General features: G+C 39.0%; 1 protein-coding gene across 2 annotated transcripts in view; it reads right to left on the reverse strand.

The window, feature by feature from the left end:
* pvrl2l (PVR cell adhesion molecule related 2 like) overlaps positions 1 to 22797 on the reverse strand; it is a 279887-nt gene that overhangs the window by 154459 nt on the left and 102631 nt on the right. For both annotated transcript variants that reach the window (XM_087787137.1, XM_087787136.1), the window contains exons 2-5: positions 20933 to 21045; positions 20122 to 20365; positions 12670 to 12963; positions 900 to 1017 (exon numbers count right to left, since the gene is read on the reverse strand). In XM_087787137.1, coding sequence (XP_087643263.1) covers positions 900 to 1017; positions 12670 to 12963; positions 20122 to 20365; positions 20933 to 21045 — 769 coding nt within the window. The remainder of the gene's footprint in view (positions 1 to 899; positions 1018 to 12669; positions 12964 to 20121; positions 20366 to 20932; positions 21046 to 22797) is intronic.

Below are 22797 nucleotides of genomic sequence, written 5' to 3' on the forward strand. Positions count from 1 at the left end.
TGGACGGAGAGAATCCATGCAGGATGTCCTGAAAGTTTGTTCGTCTCAAGATCTCATCTGTACTTTCGTAAAATAATCAAATAAAAACTTCCATTTGGAAGGATGAACCGGTGACATCATTGGTTAATATTGTCTTCAATTACAAGGACAAGTTATCAGTCTGTGCAGGTAAAGTTTCAGTTTGACTAAGAACAAGGAGCTGCCTGGTCTGGTTTCTAACACTTACAACATCACTAACTATCTAACCTTCTAGCTTTAGTCTCATTTTCTAGCTTTTACTTGCTCTGTTCCCTCTCACTCCCCCTCAGTGAACTCATCCCACTATTTGTGCTTGACCGTCTTTGGAAAATATCTTGTTTTCTGCTTTCAGAAACCATTCAGATGTGTTTTAATGGCACCGATCATTCAGGAGTTATTGGACTGAAATACATGCGTCACTGTCCCATGTTGTTTGCGTTTGCTTTTAGTTTGAGTGACAAATGTTTAAAATGATAAGTCTAATCTAGTCAGTGCCGAGTTAAAACTGCTTCACACAAACACCACTAAAATGTTGTTAAACAATTGATGTCTTTCTTTTCTTAGGAAGTACTTCTAATTTGAATTCCACTCATTCTAACAAAACAACATTTCTAAAAAAAAATTCTCGTCTCGCTCTTTCAAAAAAATGTCTTTCATTCAGCTCACATCTCTCCTGAGTAAGTGGTTGAAAGAGAAAACATTTTGTTAAGGGTATAAGAAGAATTAAACAACAAGCGTGAGCTTGATTATCACGACAAGAGAAACAGCAGGAGTGTCACCAGCCGCTCAGTCTCTTCCTTAATTTGCCATCTGTACTCGCCGCGTCAAAACCTACAACAATCCCATCAAGGCGTCATCAGAGACGTCGCAGATGGACTTACGAGGTCCACGTGATGGTGGTGGGCGCTGGGTTGGCGTCCACCAGGCAGACCAGCTCGGCGTCCGAGCGCCCGACGTACCAGTTGTGGTCGAATCCTTCGATGGACGCAGACGGAGGATCTGAAGGAACACAGAGGGCGTGTTAGCGCGAGTTCGTATTTGATCCGTCGTCGGTTTCGGCTCCAGAAGCCGCTAAAGAATATCTGTGGCGATAAGAAGGATGAAGATTGAGCCGCGCTCATGAATGCTAAGATATTTCAGTTCGGGGGTGGCATCCGCGAACAGTTCTTCCAGATCACGGTTGATGCTTTTAAAGGAATTCTTCACATCCTTTCACTCTCTCTCTCTCTTAAAATGCCGAGCTTTGTTTTAAAAGTCTTTTCATTTTCTATTTCATGAGCGTTTCTCTAACTTTGAGGAATGTCTACAGAAGAATCTGAAATCTCTGGGAGGGAAGGAAATGGCTTCAGAGTTATTTTGCTAAAATGGCTGAACTCAACAGGCTTCAGGTCTAACTCTAGTAAAAAACCTCCATCAACTTCTCCACTTGTCTTTTCTGCTGTATCAATATGTTTTCCCAAAAGAAAACCTTCCACTCACATGTCTCTGGAACATTTAAAAGAGCATTTTGAGGCGATAAAAAGGTGCAAACACAGACGGTAGATGCTCCTACTTTTCAGTCTAAGTTTAAAGATCTGATCAAGACGAGCAGGAGATGACAAATTCAATTCAGAAAAATAAGGCTACAGTTTGCATTTAAATATTTGGAGTAATATTATTATTAGTTTAATTCTTGTAAATACATGGCAATAGAGAAGTGACGGCAAATTGACAGCAATGATTTTTATCTTTTAAAAGCTGCATTGTTTTGATTTAATTGTTGGTCAGTGTTTTATGATGTCATTTAGATGAAAAAGGAGGATATATGTATGTTACTTACCAGTGAGAAACCAGCCTAAATATTTATTTCTCAAATTTAAATCAACGGCAAGGAAATTGGGGAACCCCAAATGATTCCTGAACTATCTGGGTTATTTTTCTTCCTATTTTATCTATTTTTACTAAAAATAATTAATTCTTCTTAAACATGACACAAAACAAAACCAAATATAATGTATTATATTCCAACTATGACCAATAAATTGCCGATAAATGTTCATGGATAACATGGTACTTGACACAAATCTGGCACCAACCTTTCACCCTATATAGCTGGGATTCAAATCAATAGAATAGTTGGCTAATATATTGGGATTATTATTTAAAATGATAATTACTCTTGAGTACAATTTGTTAGTATCAGGATCAAAGAACAGTGAGTGAAGAAAAAATACATGAAAATCTAATTCTAGAGAATAAAAGAGGTAGAATAAACATGATTAAACACTCACTGGCTTGTTGAAGAGCTCATAAATGAGTGGATTCAGAATCATAAAAAGAGCAGCTCTAGGATTAGACTTCTAGCGAACAACACTGGATAACCACTGATAAACTATCCTGACGGAATCTTGGCAGAGACTCCTGGACGAGCGAGACGGGCGTGCACCGAGTAAGTTCAGAGACGGCAGAAAGCCGGCCTCGTCACCCCGGCTTATCTCTTATCAGGTGAGAACACTAAAAGCATCACGTCACTCTTTCAACATAAACTTCAGCAGCTCGTGATCTCACACATCTGCGCAGCATTAACGTGGGCTGGTCCTGGAACAGACCCGTGGAAGAGGCTGAAGACTCACTGAAAACCAGGAAAACAAGCTCATACCAAAGAAGAACATGAGAGTTTTAACCAATGCAGGAGAAAATGCAACAATATATTGATAAATTGAGCCTAAAGAATAACTAAAAGGATGTTACAAATACACTTTAGCAACAGTTCATCATACTCAGTGAACAATAGTAGCAAACACAGGATTGAACATAGCTGGGAAAACAAGAAACAAATAAAAAAGTATTATATTTCTTATATTTTTATCCAACTATTAGTGAAGGTTGACAAGGCCTCATGAAACAGTTGTGTAGTCGTGATACAGTGTCTTTATTTTGAAAGGCCACTAGATGGCGATCTAAGTTTGAAATTGATGAAAAGTTTCATTGAATTAGTAGATTAAAGCCAAATATTATAAATCAGAGAGTATCAATTAGAGGTCTTTTAAAAATGAAGACTCTCTATTATGATACAGTCTTCACTACACCTGTTAATGATGTTAGTATGAAAGTATAAAGAGGAAGTCCTTGTTGACTGTCGCATTGAATTAAGGATGAAAAAATATATAATACAGTAAAAAAGTTGTTCAATGTCACGTTTGAATATTGTCAATATAAATCCTCAAATATGAAAAAAAGATATCAGCGTCCATGTAATTATTTTTACCTTGAGAATTTCACTATGAGTGAATACAAATTGCACTGCATTATATTACAAAAGAACATGCTTTAATGAAACAAAGTTCAATAAAATGGTAAAGAAAATAAATAAATAAATAAGACACTTTATATAAAGTTCAATACTAATGAATGTTTTTACCAGTGAATTTTCAACACAAATCATACAAAGTATAGAAACATGCTTCGCCTTGGTGCCGAAATTCAGTGCACGCGTGTGATCAAAACATGATAAAGTTTGGATATTTCTGAAGAAAAATGAAAAGCCACTAAGAAGGTGGACATCAGATTGATTTGTCTCTTGATAGTAAGAGTTCTTTCGCTCAGGAAATTATCTTCTTGTAAGAATTGATCTATTAATATTGACAATGAAAAAAAGCATTTGTTCAGGAACTAGTATTGAAGCGAAGGTATCGCTACCGTAAATTTTGGAATGATCAATATCCTACACGACTGTTACCCCAACAAACTGCATCCATCAACAATTTAAAACTGTAAAAAGTACACGTGTATTTTGAAAGGGAAACATCTTTCACTCTTTGGTAGATTAGATTGAATATAATCAAATAAGCAAATTAAGCCACTGAGGCACATTATTAAGTATTAAATATTAAGTAAACCTTTGGTAAATCTACCCCCTAATCTTTCGCTACAGTATCATGGATTGAGGTCAAAGGTCACGGTGCTAAAAGGATCGCTCCCCTCCGCCAACAGGGATGTGATCCAGCTCGCCATCAAAGCTCCGGGTTGATGTCAGCTTCAGAGAGAGCCTCAGAGATGAGGAGGTTGCTGCTGCCTAAAGTGGCTCGTCTTCCTTGAATCAAGGCACGGGTTTTATCACTCGTGTAAATCTTTCAAGTGAAACCAGAGCAACGTGTAGGAAGTTTGGAGAAAGGGAGGCTTTCAGAGCGCGGCTTTTCATGTTACAGAGAACGAGTGAGTGGGACGAAGGTGCAGAGAGTCGGAGCACAAAGAGGAACACAGATGCTTAAGTGAGGCTTTGTTCAGGCTCTTCTTTCTGCACCAGTTAGAGACGGATTGTACCTCATAGTTGATTTATTTTTCATCAACAGACTCTGTAGGTAGTCTGACTCTGAATGCAGTTTAAAATTATTTATTCCAAGGGTTAAACCAATGACCCAGGGGCCAAATCCAGTCCGCCAGATTTAAGAGCCCTGCCGGACGGTTGGAAAATATCTTAATAAATAATCTTATATATATCTTATCTTATAATATATAAGTAGATTCATGTTCATTTTAATAAGGTGACCTATAGAGATGCCTCTGGTTAAGGATCATATATTATCAACGGCAACAATTATTCAGAGGATTCCAATTAAACTAAATTGATGCTGAAGGAAAATAATTTAGATATATTGAGCCTCCAAGAATAAAAAAGTAAAAGCACATCAGACTCATGTTAAAGCTAAGTAAATGTACATTTTGTTTGGTCAGGGAAACAATGCAATATTTCCCTTTAGTTTATTTCTGCATTTCGGTGCCGACATGATCGGAGAAAAATATCACTTATTACGCTCAGTTTCGCGGGACTTGCATCGGTTTCCTGCGAACGACATCAGAGAGGAGCTGCCGGCGTGTCGCAATATCACCAAATCAATAATAAATCCCACCTCCTTGTAAACACACACATAACAGTTTATAAATTACCTGGCGCTAACAACTTAGCTCATTAGCATATGGACATTTTGACACTTGTTTGGAAGTTCCGCGATCTTATAAGAAAACAACTACGACGAGACGAAAAGTACTGACAATATGTTGCTGTAGCAAAAGAGGTTGAAAGAGATGAGTGACTAGTGTTTGAGTAGCTCTCATAAGTTAGTCTAAGTCAGCGCACCGACAAGATGCGTCGCCATAGCAACCGAGCCTAGCAAGCTAAGCCGCACAGTTCACCGACAGATGAGACGTAAACGACAACGAGACATAGAAGTACAAATTGACAACTTAACAGAACGTGACACTGATCGGTCGGAGTGCGAATTTAAGAAATGCTTGATTTATACAATAAAAAATGATAAATAACGCACATGTTTTCGATATACATATCACACGTGGCCAATATCGCAATATAGATTTTTTTTTTCGATATATATCGTGCAGCCCTAGATGGTATTTTAAAAAAAACATCAGAAAAGGCAACTGGTGTATTTAGGTCTGGTGCTCAAGCTCAGTGGTTTGTTCTGATCACCTTGGTTGTAAAACCAGCTTTTATTACCGTGATGAACAGAAAAGATGAAAGAAAATGATCAAAAAAAGTTCAAGACTTTCTGGAGAAGTTTAATTTAAGTGTTAATTTGAAATTTCCTTTGAAAGGCTAAAAACTTCTTAACCTTGCTCAGTTTTCACAGACGAACAATGACCTTGTGACTTGAGGTCAACAACATTTATAGATTAAGAGTAATTATATTTAGTTCAATAAAAGACTGAACAGTGAAGAAGAAGGAATGCGACAATGATGAATTTTGAAAAAAAAAAAAAGAAATCTAACTTTGGCAACAAGAAGATATAAAGAAAGTAGGATGTTCAAAAGCACATTCATGTTCTGTTGTAATTTGTTTAGGTTCTCAACATGAATGTAAAGACGAATTATGAGCAAAACATGTGATTTTATAAATGAATTACATATAAAGCTCCGCCTACAATTGAAGAAAAGAGATTCAATTCTGAAAATCTCCCTTAGAAAGTACATAAGAATATCATTGAACTTGGACATACTGGTCCATATAGTACTGACTGGGCCACACAGAAAGTAAATGATTTATGTTCTATATATTGCTTCAGTCTTAAAGGTGTTTTGTTTTGAAAAGGGATGTTATTTTCTCTGAAGTAACGTTAGCCTGCGACTCGTCGAGACGCTTGTTTCAGTCGGAAATTGTTTTTATATGAAGTGACGTGAGAGTGAATAAGACATTATTGACTAACACACACAAACACACACACATTCAGACACACAAGCGCACACAAAGGTACTGTTTTGTAAAAAGATAATACTGTGTATATTTCAGTAAGAAAATACATATTCACCAACAGTAAATAAATAAAATAAAAAATATTTTAAAGTGCAGAGATTAAGAACATACATTGAACAAGACATTCACATAAAGGGTTGCATGTGGCCCCAGGGCCCCAGAATTTGACATTTCCTGGAGGTTTATTTGTTCTACACGTCATTCTAGGACGTACTGCTGTTCAGAAGTGAATAATCGATGACATCAACATGAAGTCCACACGGGTGTTGATGCCAACGAACTTATAGCCATTGATGTTGTGTTAAAACAATGAGCCACATGTTCAAAGCCCTTCATAAACAAACTCTCTTTTTATATACGTTTTATTTTGTTTAGATAAAGGAGGTCACGCGGGAGACAGTCTGGACATCCATCAGCTCAGCTAATCTGTTCATGCTAACACGTTGTCAGACGCTTGTTTATGTTGACGTGTGATCCATTAGCATGAGCACATGGCGACACTCCCTGAAGTTTTGTAAAAAGCCCGACATCCATCGATGACGTGTGTCTTTGTGTGCGAGAGAAAGCTCTGGACTCGCCCTGATGTCTGATCTACAGTCCTGCTCAACATTGTGTTTTTGTGTGTGATGTTTCACAAAGACAATGTGTTCCATCTCTGTGATATCAGCGCAGCACAAACGGTGAAAAAGGGGTCCATAAGGGTCTCACAAACTGTCTTTTGGGGCCGTGAAACGAGTTGTGTTGCTTTGTGTGAGGCTTGTGGTGTGCCGGCGATAATCGGGTAATAACAATAGCAGCAGCATTAATCTTGTTTAAAAGTGTATTTTAGTTCGGGTCAGTCCGTATTTATGTGCGAGTCAGCACAGTTTTGCACAGTAGTAGAGGAAACCTGTCACCTGGTCTCTCATAAATCACGGAGAGAGTCTTGCAAAGGTGTTACGATGCAGCTACAGAGCCATTTGGAAGTTTCTACAATGATTCTAGGACAGTGCAGATGGTGAGAGGTGCCAATGGAACGTTTTACCGCCCGGATTTGTGTCTTCAGCACCAGAAGAGACTGTCAGTTATTTACAATGTGTCTTTTGTCTTGACTACTGAAACAACAGCATTGTATCCAGCTTTACTTACCGTATTTTTAGACTATAAGGGGCACTTCAAATCTTTTCACTTCATCCCATCTAAAGTGCACATTATAATCCGATGCTCTTTTTGTATTAATACTGGTGTACTTACTGAACCCAAATTCATTTTTTGTGGAACCTGACTCCATAGTATTACCCCGCTTGGCTTCATAGTATTACCCCACTCAGCACCATAGTATTACCCTCACTCGGCACCATAGTATTACCCTGCTTGGCACCATAGAATTACCCTCACTCGGCATCATAGTATTACCCCGCTTGGCACCATAGTATTACCCTCCCTCTTCATCATAGTATTACTCCGCTTGGCACCATAGTATTACCCTCCCTTGGCATCATAGTATTACCCCGCTTGGCACCATAGAATTACCCTCACTCGGCATCATAGTATTACCCCGCTTGGCACCATAGTATTACCCTCCCTTGGCATCATAGTATTACCCTGCTTGGCACCATAGTATTACCCTGCTTGGCACCATAAAATTACCCTCAATCGGCATCATAGTATTACCCCGCTTGGCGCCATAGTATTACCCTCCCTCTTCATCATAGTATTACTCCGCTTGGCACCATAGTATTACCCTCCCTTGGCATCATAGTATTACCCTGCTTGGCTCCATAGAATTACCCTCACTCGGCATCATAGTATTACCCCGCTTGGCACCATAGTATTACCCTCCCTTGGCATCATAGTATTACCCTGCTTGGCACCATAGTATTACCCTGCTTGGCACCATAAAATTACCCTCACTCGGCATCATAGTATTACCCCGCTTGGCACCATAGTATTACCCTCCCTCTTCATCATAGTATTACCCCGCTTGGCACCATAGTATTACCCTCACTCTGCACCATAGTATTACCCTGCTTGGCACCATAGAATTACCCTCCCTTGGCATCATAGTATTACCCTCACTCGGCATCATAGTATTACCCTGCTTGGCACCATAGTATTACCCTCACTCGGCACCATAGTATTACCCTGCTTGGCACCATAGAATTACCCTCACTCGGCATCATAGTATTACCCTGCTTGGCACCATAGTATTACCCTCCCTTGGCATTATAGTATTACCCTGCTTGGCACCATAGTATTACCCTCCCTTGGCATTATAGTATTACCCTGCTTGGCACCATAGTATAAACCCAACTTGACTCCATAGTATTACCCAACTTGTCTCCATAGTATTACCCTCACTCTGCACCATAGTATTACCCTGCTTGGCACCATAGAATTACCCTCCCTTGGCATCATAGTATTACCCTCACTCGGCATCATAGTATTACCCTGCTTGGCACCATAGTATTACCCTCACTCGGCACCATAGTATTACCCTGCTTGGCACCATAGAATTACCCTCACTCGGCATCATAGTATTACCCTGCTTGGCACCATAGTATTACCCTCCCTTGGCATTATAGTATTACCCTGCTTGGCACCATAGTATTACCCTGCTTGGCACCATAAAATTACCCTCACTCGGCATCATAGTATTACCCCGCTTGGCACCATAGTATTACCCTCCCTCTTCATCATAGTATTACCCCGCTTGGCACCATAGTATTACCCTCACTCTGCACCATAGTATTACCCTGCTTGGCACCATAGAATTACCCTCCCTTGGCATCATAGTATTACCCTCACTCGGCATCATAGTATTACCCTGCTTGGCACCATAGTATTACCCTCACTCGGCACCATAGTATTACCCTGCTTGGCACCATAGAATTACCCTCACTCGGCATCATAGTATTACCCTGCTTGGCACCATAGTATTACCCTCCCTTGGCATTATAGTATTACCCTGCTTGGCACCATAGTATTACCCTCCCTTGGCATTATAGTATTACCCTGCTTGGCACCATAGTATAAACCCAACTTGACTCCATAGTATTACCCAACTTGTCTCCATAGTATTACCCTCACTCTGCACCATAGTATTACCCTGCTTGGCACCATAGAATTACCCTCCCTTGGCATCATAGTATTACCCTCACTCGGCATCATAGTATTACCCTGCTTGGCACCATAGTATTACCCTCACTCGGCACCATAGTATTACCCTGCTTGGCACCATAGAATTACCCTCACTCGGCATCATAGTATTACCCTGCTTGGCACCATAGTATTACCCTCCCTTGGCATTATAGTATTACCCTGCTTGGCACCATAGTATTACCCTGCTTGGCACCATAAAATTACCCTCACTCGGCATCATAGTATTACCCCGCTTGGCACCATAGTATTACCCTCCCTCTTCATCATAGTATTACCCCGCTTGGCACCATAGTATTACCCTCACTCTGCACCATAGTATTACCCTGCTTGGCACCATAGAATTACCCTCCCTTGGCATCATAGTATTACCCTCACTCGGCATCATAGTATTACCCTGCTTGGCACCATAGTATTACCCTCACTCGGCACCATAGTATTACCCTGCTTGGCACCATAGAATTACCCTCACTCGGCATCATAGTATTACCCTGCTTGGCACCATAGTATTACCCTCCCTTGGCATTATAGTATTACCCTGCTTGGCACCATAGTATTACCCTCCCTTGGCATTATAGTATTACCCTGCTTGGCACCATAGTATAAACCCAACTTGACTCCATAGTATTACCCAACTTGTCTCCATAGTATTACCCAACTTGTCTCCATAGTATTACCCCGCTTGGCATCATAGTATTACCCAACTTGACTCCATAGTATTACCCCTACTCAGCACCATAGCAATACCCCGCTTGGCTCCATCGTATCAGTGAGCAATAAAAATATAAAGCAACATAAAATGCACAAAATACTCAGTTTAATTTAAACATACATTTCTTTCCAGCATTTACATCATGTTGTTTATAGGGATTGCTATCCAACACCAAACTGCTTCTAACAATATCCTATATCGTGCATAAAGCAGTGTAGCCCAGAGGGCTACCCACAGTCTGTCTCTTCTGAAATCAAAATGTGTTATTATGGATTAAACATGATATATGGCTTAAATACACAATTCAACATTATTGATCTTTAAATATTATCAATGGGGCGACAAGAAAGGAAACATCTAACTTAACCCACTTCAGAAGTGTTTCCATAGAAATACACTTCTTACAGAATCTTGGCAGAGACTCTGGGATGTGACAAAGATATACGTTCTGTCAGTATTAGTTTGGGGCTCAATTGTGTTGAGACGACGACGTGCAAAAGGGGGTTTGTAGGGCGAGTTCCAAAGCAGAGTTAAAGTGCTGCGAATCACTGTGATGACTATATTTTCTAACACACCTTTTCCGTCTGGTTACAACAGGGTATTTCACAACAGTTGCCATCATGTGCAACTGTCTGACATTCGTCTCAGGTGTCACAGCTCAGGTGGACATATCACACCTCATGTGTAGATACAGTATAATCATCTCTCCTCGATGAACTTGTGAAAGAAATTCGCATGTTTGTCATTGACCTAACTGAACCTCACAAATACAACAATAAACCATAGATATCAACATATTCAATATCATGGTGTATAGAAATATAACTTGGAAGTTATTTGACTTTCTCGATCTCAATGCATGTTATTAAACCTTTTCAATGCAAATAAAAAAATATATAACTGACACACAGAACGTACAAAACAAACTGCAATTTTCAACAGAAATATAAGAAACATGACCATTAAAATATTCCTCTATTTATGTGTTTCTTATGCTTTTATATTGAAGTCTCACTGGAGATCAGTAACAAAGTCCTTGTCAATAAAACGACGATACAAATCTTGCCTTGAAAATGTTGGAGTGATTAGTTGTGAAAGGGTAAAGAAAAGGTTTTCTTCATTTCTCTCTGTGCTTGTGCGATTTGTCTTTGGCTAGTTTTCAACGACATACAGAGGTTGAACGAGGACTCGAAGTTGTGTGCGTGATTGATTGTTGTCTGCTCTGTGGCTGGGGAACTGTCCAGGGTGTCCCCTGCCAAGGCTCCTGTACCCCAAGTGAACCAGCAGTGAATCAATGTATGTATTAAGGGTTGTCACTTCAGTAGCAACAGACTAAAATATCTAACATTATTGCTAAGTGTTACTGAGCTTATGTTACTTTAAAATAACACTTTCTTTTTTTTCCTTTGCAGTAAAAGACAATTGTTAAATGCTGCTCATCATCACTGTTGGCGTGAATAAAAGTTGTAGGCTTTGATATTTATTGAAACACTTGGAAGACAAAAGTGTGTTTTTTAACTGCTCATCACCACTGTTTGAATGTATAATAGAGGCGTTTTATTTTTTAAACCCATTTTCACATTTATAGAGAAAATGTTCCGGTTTGTTATTATACTTGAAGGCGACTCAATCCTGATGAATGTATAATAGTTGTTGGTTTTGTTAAATGCTCCATCCATAAAAAAATAAATAAAAAACACTCTATGAATGTGATATGATTGATTTTTGTTTTGTTTTTTTAATTATTTAATGAAAGTGTGTACGTAACCATTTCACCGGGGGAAGAGTAATATAGCGAAATAGAGATTATTATTATTATTATTATTATTATATGTTGTCAGACAAAACAAGAGGGTCTAACTTTCCGATCGGGTTTTGATTACAGATGTGTCTCAATTTACTTTGAAACAAACACAAAGTCAAAATCAATTCGAGGGCCCGACACAACTGAGACCCCATGAGACCGACATTCAACCCAGACCTACGTCCCTCTCAGTTGAGAACGTAGATGTACGAGTTGTATCGTAGCCAGAGTGCGGCGTCACAGAGAGAAGGATCTCAGAACATCAGATGAGTCATAAACACCATCTTTGTGTTCCTGCTCAACAACAAAACATACAAGCCGAGCTCATGGAAATCAGGCCAGATGTTGTTGTGGAGATTCTCAGAGATCTTCGGCGCTGACAGGGGAGCGTCGACGACGCGCCGCACTAAAACTTCCAAGTTATCATAATTGCTTTTGTCACAGCGAGCAGATAAATGTTGCGCGTGTGTGTTTTATGTGTGCCGTTGGTTTATCAGTAAACAGGCTGGAGGTGCTCATGGAGGAAATTGAGGAAAAATCCGACAAGATTTAAGGGAAACAAATGTTGCTCATTAACCAAACGACTCCTAAATCCCGACAATGGCTTTGTTTGTATCGTCTGCGATTTGATGATGTTCCGGAGCGTTCGAACGATTCGTCTTGTTTGACAGCGTTTTTAACCCTTTTTCCCCCCCAAAGTTTAACACAACAAATATGTGTGTGTGTGTCTGTGTGTAGTTTTTCCTTACATTCCACGGACAGCTTGAGGGCTCGGACCCACGGCCGGTCCTGCGTCCGCTGCTCCACCATGCAGGTGACCTCCCTGCCGTCGTCGGCCGGCGTGGGCACCAGCCGGTACTGGCTGCGGACGGTGACGGTGCCGTCGGGTCCGTCGGTGGTGCTGGTGCTGTGTTCCCCGCCGACCGTGGCCAGCCATTTGATGGACGCGGCGGGCTTGCCGTCGGCCGCCTCGCACTGGGCCACCACCACCGGCTTGGTGCCCGCCTGGACGGTCAGCGCGCTGGCCGAGTTCCTGGGTTCGGCTGCGGGAAACAATCACAAACAAAAAAAAAACGACGGCGTGAGAATCGAGGTAGGCGTATCAAAGGAGGGAGGAGAGGAAGACGAGGTTGAATCGGTGCAGCGGATCTCCAACTGTGGCTTAAATGAAAGCGCTGGCGGAGGACGAGACCCGCCGGGGAGGCCCGAGGCCCGACGGCCGCCGAAGAAATGCGGAGAGACACATTAAAAGATAACTCCATCGTTTATTATGAAACTGATTATTCAGCTGCGGAACCCACATTTCTTCATTGATTTTTTTACAAGGGCAGGATGGTACGAAAACGCATATTTGCATTATAGCTTTAGGGTCGTTCACATCCATTGATCAGGGTTTACAAGAGCGTCGTTAAAGAGGACGAGTTTTGGCTCTTCGCCACTTCAACCTCTTCATATTTGAAGCTCCGCCGAGCATTCTAATGTACAGAGACATTCTACAGATTTCCAGGAAGACGAGTGAACTACCAACCTTTTTTGCTAGTAATGGAAGTAGTTGATATAATGGTAGTAATTACGGTTTATTTATTTAGTTTGAACAAACTACTGTCCATCATGGATGATGACAGTCATCCTCTGAACACTGTCATCAGTGAGCAGAGAAGCAGAATGAATGCTTCTTCCCAGGTGCAAAACAAATAGACTCAAGGACTCATTCATTCCTTGGGCTATAATTGGTTATGGCTATTATTGTACAATTCTGAGTTCGGGGGCAGGAGTGGAGTGAAAGTATCTGGATGTTCTGTTCTATGTTAGTCTTTGTATCCTTTGTCTTTGTGGTTTTTCTTTGAACTATGTTCTTTATCTCTGTCTTTAGACTCGGATTGTGTCATCTTGTTATTTCTCTTTATGTTCTTGTTCTTATTTTATTTTGATTTATTTTTTATGAAAGATTGCTGTATTTTCTGTGGCTTTTGGAAAAAAACAATTTCCCGAAGCAGACCTCCTGAGGGATCAATAAAGTTTTACCTTACCTTACCTTATATATTATTGCCTTATATAAGGGTTTATGTTAACCTCAATACTTCTATTTCAGTTAACCTTTTCACCACTGAGCCTAACAAAAGTTGGGGGCCACCAAGGAGCAAAGAATGTATTCACCGAGATGAAGAGCCATTTGTTAAGACTATACAAAAAATATGGACATATCTCTAAAGTTTTAGGCAGTGGAATTAAAGACAAAGTTAATCCCAAAAATGTAATTTCCCTCACTTTATGCTCACCCTCATGTCCATTAGTGGTCATATGTCACCGGGGGAGAAGTCACAGCGACTCAGAGACTAAAAAATGTCTTGCGCTCTCACCGGTGGAGACGTCGCCCGACGATCACCGAGACATCCCGGAGCAATTTTTAGTCTCCGAGTTCAGATCCGTCGCCTCCGCTGGTGAGATACAGGTTTGGCATGAAGGCCGTCTCCAGACAGGAGGGTCCGATGCTTAAGGGGTGGGAGAATTTTCGGAGAAATACGCTTTTTCTCCAACAGTACTTCTTGTCCAAAAAGACACACTTTCCATACTGCTCGACTGCGACAGCCATCTTGGATTGAAGGCTCGACATGAGAAATTGATCCTGAAAAAATGTCAGATCTGTATTTTTAAGCTTCTTTGTGACGGAAGATCCAAGTTTCTCAGTGTAAATCTTGCGTGAGCTCGCAGTGCCTCAAGTCACGACAATATCTGAGTAAACTTGCGTGCACTAGATTTACACTGGTAGCCTGGGATCTTCAGACGAAAACACGCCTAAAAATATTTACCAATTTCAAGAACAATTTTCGCTTCAATACATTAGAGCAGACTGGAGGTATGTATGTGGATGTTTTTAAGTGTTTCTTAAACTTCATGAAGCAGTGCCTTGTCGTTTAGAGGTCAGTAGGTGGCGCCATCAGTTAAAAAAAACTGTTCAAAACAAAGTAATACAGTGCAGAGACCGCCATCTAGTGGGCTCTGAAAATAATGACACTGCTTCATGAAGCTTCATAAGATCATTACTGGGGTCCCTTATGGTCATATGGTTGTGGAAACATATTTCTGCCAGTAATTGCAAAAAGAATAATCCAAACCCTTAGTCGACTTGAGGGTGAGTAGAAAATGAGTGAAATTTGAATTTTGGGTGAATTATCAGTTTAAGCTAGAGCCACGTCAGCTAATTCTTACTTTTCAATAAAGTCAACCACAACCAAGTAAAACATATAATTAAAAAAAATAATTCAACGGATTCAGTGAGGATGATCCAGCTTTTAAGGTAAGGTAAGGTAAAACTTTATTGATCTATGAAATTGTTTAATTGTTTTAGTCAGAAGTTTCCTCTTTTCCCAGGCTTGTGAGACCCAAAGATACTTGAACTCCTCCTCCTGAGAATTGTCTTTACTTTTACGTTTTTAAAAATGAGAGGCAAGGTCTCAGATTTAGACAATGTCAGTGGATTCCACGTATAAAACGATGTCTTTGAAAACACTCTCTGCTGTCCACTGAGACAAGTCGAGACAAGATCTTAACACAGCAGCTCTATTGAACCTCCTGATCAGCTCAGCTCTTCGTGAAAATCATCTCTTGCTTATTTTTGCTTAAATCAAATGACCTTTTACTATTTCGGTTCTTGCCTTTCTACTTTTATCCTGGTTTCAAATGTCACTATTCGAAAAAGATGCCACAAACTAGGGTTGATAATCATAAATTTAGATGAAGTCAACACGAGTCGTGTTGATTTTAATAATGTTAAACGTCCTCAATTATAACTCAAAGGTCATAAACATGACAGGCGATATTGGACAGAATAAATTAGCGGAGCTCAGCTGGCTTCCAAATGCTTTTCACTTGTTTGTTTCGACGTTGTGCGCCGCATGAATCCCCCAACGGTTGATTAGTCAAATCTGTCAGTTGAGAATGTGGGTCAGTATACAGCTGTTTTTTTATTCTTTCATTTATTCTCGGCTGCTGCCGCTGTTTCAAAACAAGCCTTTAATATGTTTGCACTGATTGTACTTAAAGTGGCTCAGGATTTAACATGTATTGGTGCTATGTTGTTTGACCGCATTTAACAAATTGAAAATAACACATTTCCTTTAAACAAGAACGGCAAAAAGAAAAGTTTTTAAAATGACATTTCTCTTTCAAATATTACAGGTGAAACAATTTGAAGATATTTTTTAAAATTCTTAAAAAATATTGATCACATCCAAAGTTGTAGCAAAAAATACAGTTTGGTCTTTTCAATTTTTACTTTTTTGGGGGTTAAAAAGTGTAAAAAATATTTCCCCAATTAAAATCTCTTGCTATTTGGTAAAATATAATCGACATTTATATTTTTTTTCCTCAGGTCAACTAAACTATTTTAGATGAATTAAAACATTTATAGTCACTTGAAAATAAAACTCAATAAATCAAGTTAAGTCAGAATTATAACGTGAGAAAATAATAAAAATAAAAATAGATATAATTGTTGAATAAGTTAAACATAACAAATCTTTCATTAATTATAAAAATAAAATACTTAAATATTAAATATAAAAACTAAGAGTTGAATATATATATAATATTAAATTGTCACCATTGTTCTTCTCTCATAGTTAGCAAGATTGAATGTTAGCACCAATAAAAACAATAACAATAAAAATAAGAACAATAATAATAACAATAATAATAACTCCACCAACAGCTACTGAGAAATCTTCTCCTTATTTTTGTTGTGATTTATTCTTTCATTATAAATTCATAAACGGCGTGTAATTTGTGCGACTTCTATTCCAAAAATCTTTCAATAACTGTGGATGTTCCAGTGGTGTCTTTCACATGTCGACGGCTGCACAGGTTCTCCTGCGTCTCTCTGGCACCAGATCAATTCAGAAACATTTCTTGGCTGCTGGTGTTTCACGTGAACATGAATAATCAGGAGACGGCGGAATAAACTGAGATTATTTGTGTGGGTTTGAAAACTTGTGAGCTAGAAATGTTGACAAAATACATTAATTTGAGTTGCAGAATAATTTCAGCTTCAAAGCGTGAGCTGGAATTTTAATAGGAGCGAGGCAACATTCCAAAGTCTTTTATGTAAATGAGAAAAGAAAAAAAAACATATTTTGTGTTGCTTATTCAACTGCAGAATTGAACTAATAAAGAGGTTGGCGTTGGTTTTGATTGGGGGAGACTTTGTAGTCTTTCTTTTGATTGATTAAAATAACTAACTTGTTTAAAACTTTTCTTTTTTGCTAGGCTTGCAAATCTTTAAAACTTCACTGTATTTTCAAGTAATCCGTGGTAAACCAGCCATTAAACGGCATCTATGGTCCTGGTCAGAAACTGCTGCACTGCCTTTAGAAGCGTTTTTACCTCATTCATCTTATTTTACATTGATTTTTGACTTCTGAAGTCTGTTTTTTTTTTGTTTTTTTACAGTTTTTGGTAGAAACAAAGTAGTGATGTGCTGATGAAGCTTCATGAAACAGTGTCATGTTGTTAAGAGGTCAGTAGGTGGTACCTTCAGTTTAAAAAAATACTTTGTCTTTCATTAGAAAAGGTGATCAAAACAAAGGAAAATAGTGCAGAGACCGCCATCTAGTGGACTCTGAGAATAGTGACACTGCTTCATGAAGCTTCATCAGACCATCACTAGAAAAAAAAAGTGACCAATGTGGTGCAAAAATATGCATCTCACGTCCACACCTCTTAGCCTAGGGGTCGGGATTCTATTCACAGGCCGACACAAAAACTACTATTAAGTTCATGAAAAAAACATCTCACCATAACGCTGAGTCAGCAAGATTGATTGATTGTATGCTGACGATGATGTTCTTTATGTGTGCGTCTCCTCGCTTTTAGTGAGTTTGCGTCAATGTATGAGTTTGTTTCAGTATTATTTATACCAGGACTCTCGTTTTGTTTCTAGAGTTTTTGTTTAGTCAGTTTCACCAGTTACGAGTCAAATGCTAATATTATTTCTGAAAAAAAAATTCTAAATGAAACACCTTTTGGGCAGTTATAATAAATATAATTTTTTTTCTTTCTTTCAGTACGGCCCAGTAATGAATGTCTCACGGAGCAGTAGTGGTCGACAGACCGGGGGTTGGGGACCACTGTGGTAGACAATATGCAAAGATACTGAAGCCGTTACCAAAGGTGGTCATAAGTCAACCAGCTGGGACAGGTACCTGCAGTGGGAGGCTCTCTTGTGCACATTCATGAAAACAACTGCTCAAAATCTGCTGATCAAAGCATTTTCCAAGTCATTTAATCATCAAGCTGCTGAAGTACTCGCTTGAAAACAGTCTCCAGGTACTGATGCCTAATCTAGTGAAAAGGCTATCAGCACTGAGGGTCATGAGGTCAACATAAAAAAAATGTTGGTGGTTTTTGAGATTGACCTCTCTAGCATGACCCTCATCTGACTTAACCCTTTAATGTGCACAGTAACAGTGGACGACGACGATTCCAAATATTCCCTCTTGCACGAGTCACGTTTATTTCATCGAAGAAAAAAAGAAAGAAGTGGAGAGTGGGCGACGGAGGAGATGAAGTTCAACTCACAGGTGCAGCAAACGCATCACTTACATCTTGATATAAAAAAATGTGTCCTAATTATCCATGAACAGTAATAATACATTCATTTTTTTGTTCTTAAAATAAACATTTTTCTGTCATTTTAAATCATTTAAATGTCAATATAATGTTAAATTGCAGTTTGCCAAGAAGGAAGAAAACACTTTGTCACCTGAAGAAAAGATGTTTGCACTTTTACTTTACCTTTACTAAGATGATTTTTCTCTCTAAGGCACTAGTTGTCTCACAGGATGGCAGCAATACTTCCTTATTTTTGTGGTTCTAACAGGAACAGTTTGATGACTTGTGGTTAGTTAAAGATCCAGCTTTTATAATGTTAAATAAAGTCATCAACCTTATGAAGGAAGAATGTAATTACAACGACTTGAATTTCTAACAAAGCCTGATCACTGGGAAGAGATCAACGCTTCACCGACTCGGCTGAGGTGAGACGACACCAGAGAGGAACCGAGCGAGAAGGCTTGTGTGGAGGCTTCTGAGCTTCACCGAGGGGAAAATGTTTTTTATAGACTCTGGTGATAAGCAGATGGCTGGGGAGGCTCTTGTCATGGCCGACGTAGCAGAACAGCTTTTAGAACCTGTTTGAAGAGCGACGCTCTTAGTCAGAAAACTTGAAATGCTGTTGACCTTTAGAGCGATTTAATGTGTGCTTTGATTGAAATTCATCCCAGACTTCAATAATTCTAATGACTGTCTGGTTCTCTACAGCATTTTCAACTCAGCCGTACACTTGAACACATCCATTTTCTACCACTTATTCCCTCATGGTGGTTGCGGGGGACGAGAGACGGGGGACACCCTGGAGAGGACGGCAGTCTGTCGCAGGACACACTAAGATATACAACCATTCACACACACTCTCATAACTACAGATCATTTCCTCAAGTTCTCAATCAACCTCTGTATGTTTTTTTGGACTCTGGGAGGAAACCGGAGTGCCCGGAGTAAGCCCACGCAGGGGAAAATATAAAACTAATGGTATTCCTAAAAACTGTCTCCAGTGCTTGCATGGGAAATTATGGTCTTAAAATCAATGGGAGATTTAGGGGTCTGTACTCTTACTTGCTTTTTTAAAGTTAAGTTAAGGTTAATGAATGGCCAGGGTTGACTACCGTTATTAAGACATCCACAGATACACGTCATAGTTAGTGACTAAGAAATACTTTGCCAAATACTTGACTCTGAGGTCTGTGGATCAGAATCTACTGATGGTTCCACGCACACGGCTCAGGACCAGAGGAGAGAAATCCTTCCAGGCTGTTGCTCCTAAGCTTTGGAACGATCTTCCTCTCTCTTTGCGCTTGATGGATCTACTGACTCCTTTAAGAAACATCTTAAGACGTTTCTATTTGTTCAGGCTTTTCCTTGATTTTCTGGAACTCCTGTGTTGTTCTCAGTATTATCTTGATCTTTAAAGTATATACTTTTTTTGAGTATTGTTTTGATTGTTAAAGCGCTTTGTGACCCTGGTCTGGAAAAGCGCTATACAAATAAATATTACTTACTTACAAACTTCAGGTTGAAACAGAGGGAAACCCAAAACCTGAGAAAAGTGCTCGAATGTATAGATTAAAACCGTTGTCACTGCTCACCGAGCATGATCAGCGTAGTCGTCCCTTGTTCGTTTCCAGTCGGATACGTGGCGTATTCACAGGTGTAGCGTCCGGCGTCGGACATCCGGAGGTTGGAGATCCGGATGGACGGGTAGTCGAGGCTGTTGTTGAGGAAGAGCACTCGGTCCTTGAAGGACAGATTGGGGAAACTCTGACCATAGACTGGGTGAAAGACGGCAATGTTGTCTCTCTGGCCGTCGACTGGCTCCCAGATCCAAGACACCTTTGAGGGGGAAGAACTTTTAGTACAACTCAAATTGTATTGAAAGAAATAGAAAGGCAACAAAAAGTGTGATGACATCCATTGGCCAAAATATAATCATAGGTTTCAATGACATCGTCAGCGTATAAAATCTGTAGTTACAGTTTTAATCCTAAACAGCTAGTTTAGGGTTTTTGGGTTCTTATTTTTATAAGAGCTTCTGTTGCAATGCACTATGGGAATGCAATGTAATAATGGATTTAAAATATACATAGCGATCGCTACCATATATTATAGTATAGCCGCCAGATGAGGTACATGTGCTTGATGTTTAACATTTTAATAAAATAAAATATTTATGCAGTAAAATCGAAACGTATTTCTCTCTACAACTCAGTTGACCCCATTTTTTACAGACCTCACTCACCTTGTTATGAACAATCTATACTGAAGTCCCAAAACACATGATATAGTTCAACAAATACCAGAAATATAGCAAACAGGCAGCCAAAACCCATAATAAAGATTAAAATATCAGAAAAATTCTGTTTTCTATGATCTTGGGAGAATACTGGGATGTTTTCTAACCTGTGTCAGTTTAGTTTTGCCTCCTCCGTCGATGAATTGACAGCGAAGATCCACATGTTCTTTAGGAAACGCCTCCAGCTCCAAGTCAACTTGTACTTTCTGAGTTCCAACACCTGAGGGGCAGAAAGAGCAGAGAAGACGTCAATGAATAACCTTTCTCTTCAAGACACGTTGTTGTTCTTGGAAATATTGAAGATGACATTAAAGTAGGTTTATTTTCTCACAGAAGAACCAGCATCACCTGTGCAGCTCACTCACAGCATCGGGAAGAGAAAATGAGCCTTTTTAAAATTAAAATCAACCTCGTAAACCTAGACTTGAGCCGAATAATGAGAAGTCAGGAATTCATTAAGCGAAACACCTTGAAGCGCTGAACATGCAAGTGGAGGTGATTAGTTCTTTGGAGTTGAAGTAAGATCTTATATGAAGATACATGGCTAATAATAAACAAATTTCTTTTTTTAAATGCGTCTGTGTCTGTTTAAAAAAAAACATAAACCAAACACAACTCTCAGTTTAATCACACAAAATTGTACATTTTTTTGCATTTCAATTACAGAATTATTAATATACAATTGCAAATATATTATATACATGTGTACTGTCAATCTAGTCCGAGTTTCTTTTTTTGATTTTACATATATTCATTTAATATTATGGGGGATATAGAATATATGTCTATTTCTTTTATTTCTTTAATGATAATAAACATTGGTAATTTTTGCACGCAATATTAACCAATCAGAAGAAACATAATGCCTGTCAGCTCAGCATCTCTACTCACACGGATAGAATCAACAGCGAGTGGTCGTGTCATCGTAACTTAACAACAACATCATGCTGCTGTCAATCCATCAGTTGTTCGGGTTTCTCCCGTCATGAGTTACACTTTCATTTAGAAAGTTCTCGCTTAACTGTGCAATAAATTCAACCAAACGCCGTGAAGAAGGAGGCAATAAACTTCAGGCTTTCAAATCAGGAGCATCAGCGCAACTATCTTTATTATCAAAGTGATTCTCTGGAATAAAATGTTTTAAATGTACGTTTGTTCATCTTTTTTTTATCATTAGTTCATTCATTTTTGCCATATCTTTTGATTGATTAAAACGATCTAAGATTGTCACCCAATAAACAGGATTTAAATTTTGCGAGATCTCGCAAAAAACTATTGCAAGATCACGCTTTATATATTTTTTTCTTCCATGTCCCCTTAGGGGCTCTGTATAATATAGATTTATTTTGACATAAAAAAGTCATAAAACAACAAGTAACAGAGCAATAAAAGAGCAATATGTTATATTGAGACACTTTTTATTTTAAAAGCTTTCACATTTTATTACCATTTTTATTGAAGGGCAAGAAACTTGTTATATAGACAAAAAAGGGCCAAAACAACAAGAAATTTCAATGTTATTTAAGTAAAAAATAATGGTTAGCCATCAGAAACTTTTCTACATGACCAGGGTTATTATAAAGAATTGATGAGGGCCAAACAATAATGGTCACAGGGTGGTTTGTGGCCACTCAAGAAACAATATAAAGTTCCTTCCACGGGAACGAATGTAATCTAAAAAATGACCTTCCATCATATCTCACATTTATTTGGCAAATTTCCATCCTTGGACATAATCTGCTTATAAAACAATCAGTGAAATGGAAAAAAACGTTCATTTTCGAGACCCACTGTGTTGACATGCTTTTGAGTTTATTTGGTTTTCATGCACTTTTATTAAAAGAAAAAAAACAAGTTAATCTATTAAAAGTTATTGCGGACAACACAAAGTGATTTGGTGGGCAACAATTGGCCCCGATCCCAGAGATTGACACATGAATTAAATACAACGTTCAATCATCGGGAGCGAAAG

This window comes from Callionymus lyra, chromosome 3 (genome assembly GCF_982586985.1).
Source record: "Callionymus lyra chromosome 3, fCalLyr1.hap1.1, whole genome shotgun sequence".
NCBI classification, from domain to species: domain Eukaryota; kingdom Metazoa; phylum Chordata; class Actinopteri; order Syngnathiformes; family Callionymidae; genus Callionymus; species Callionymus lyra.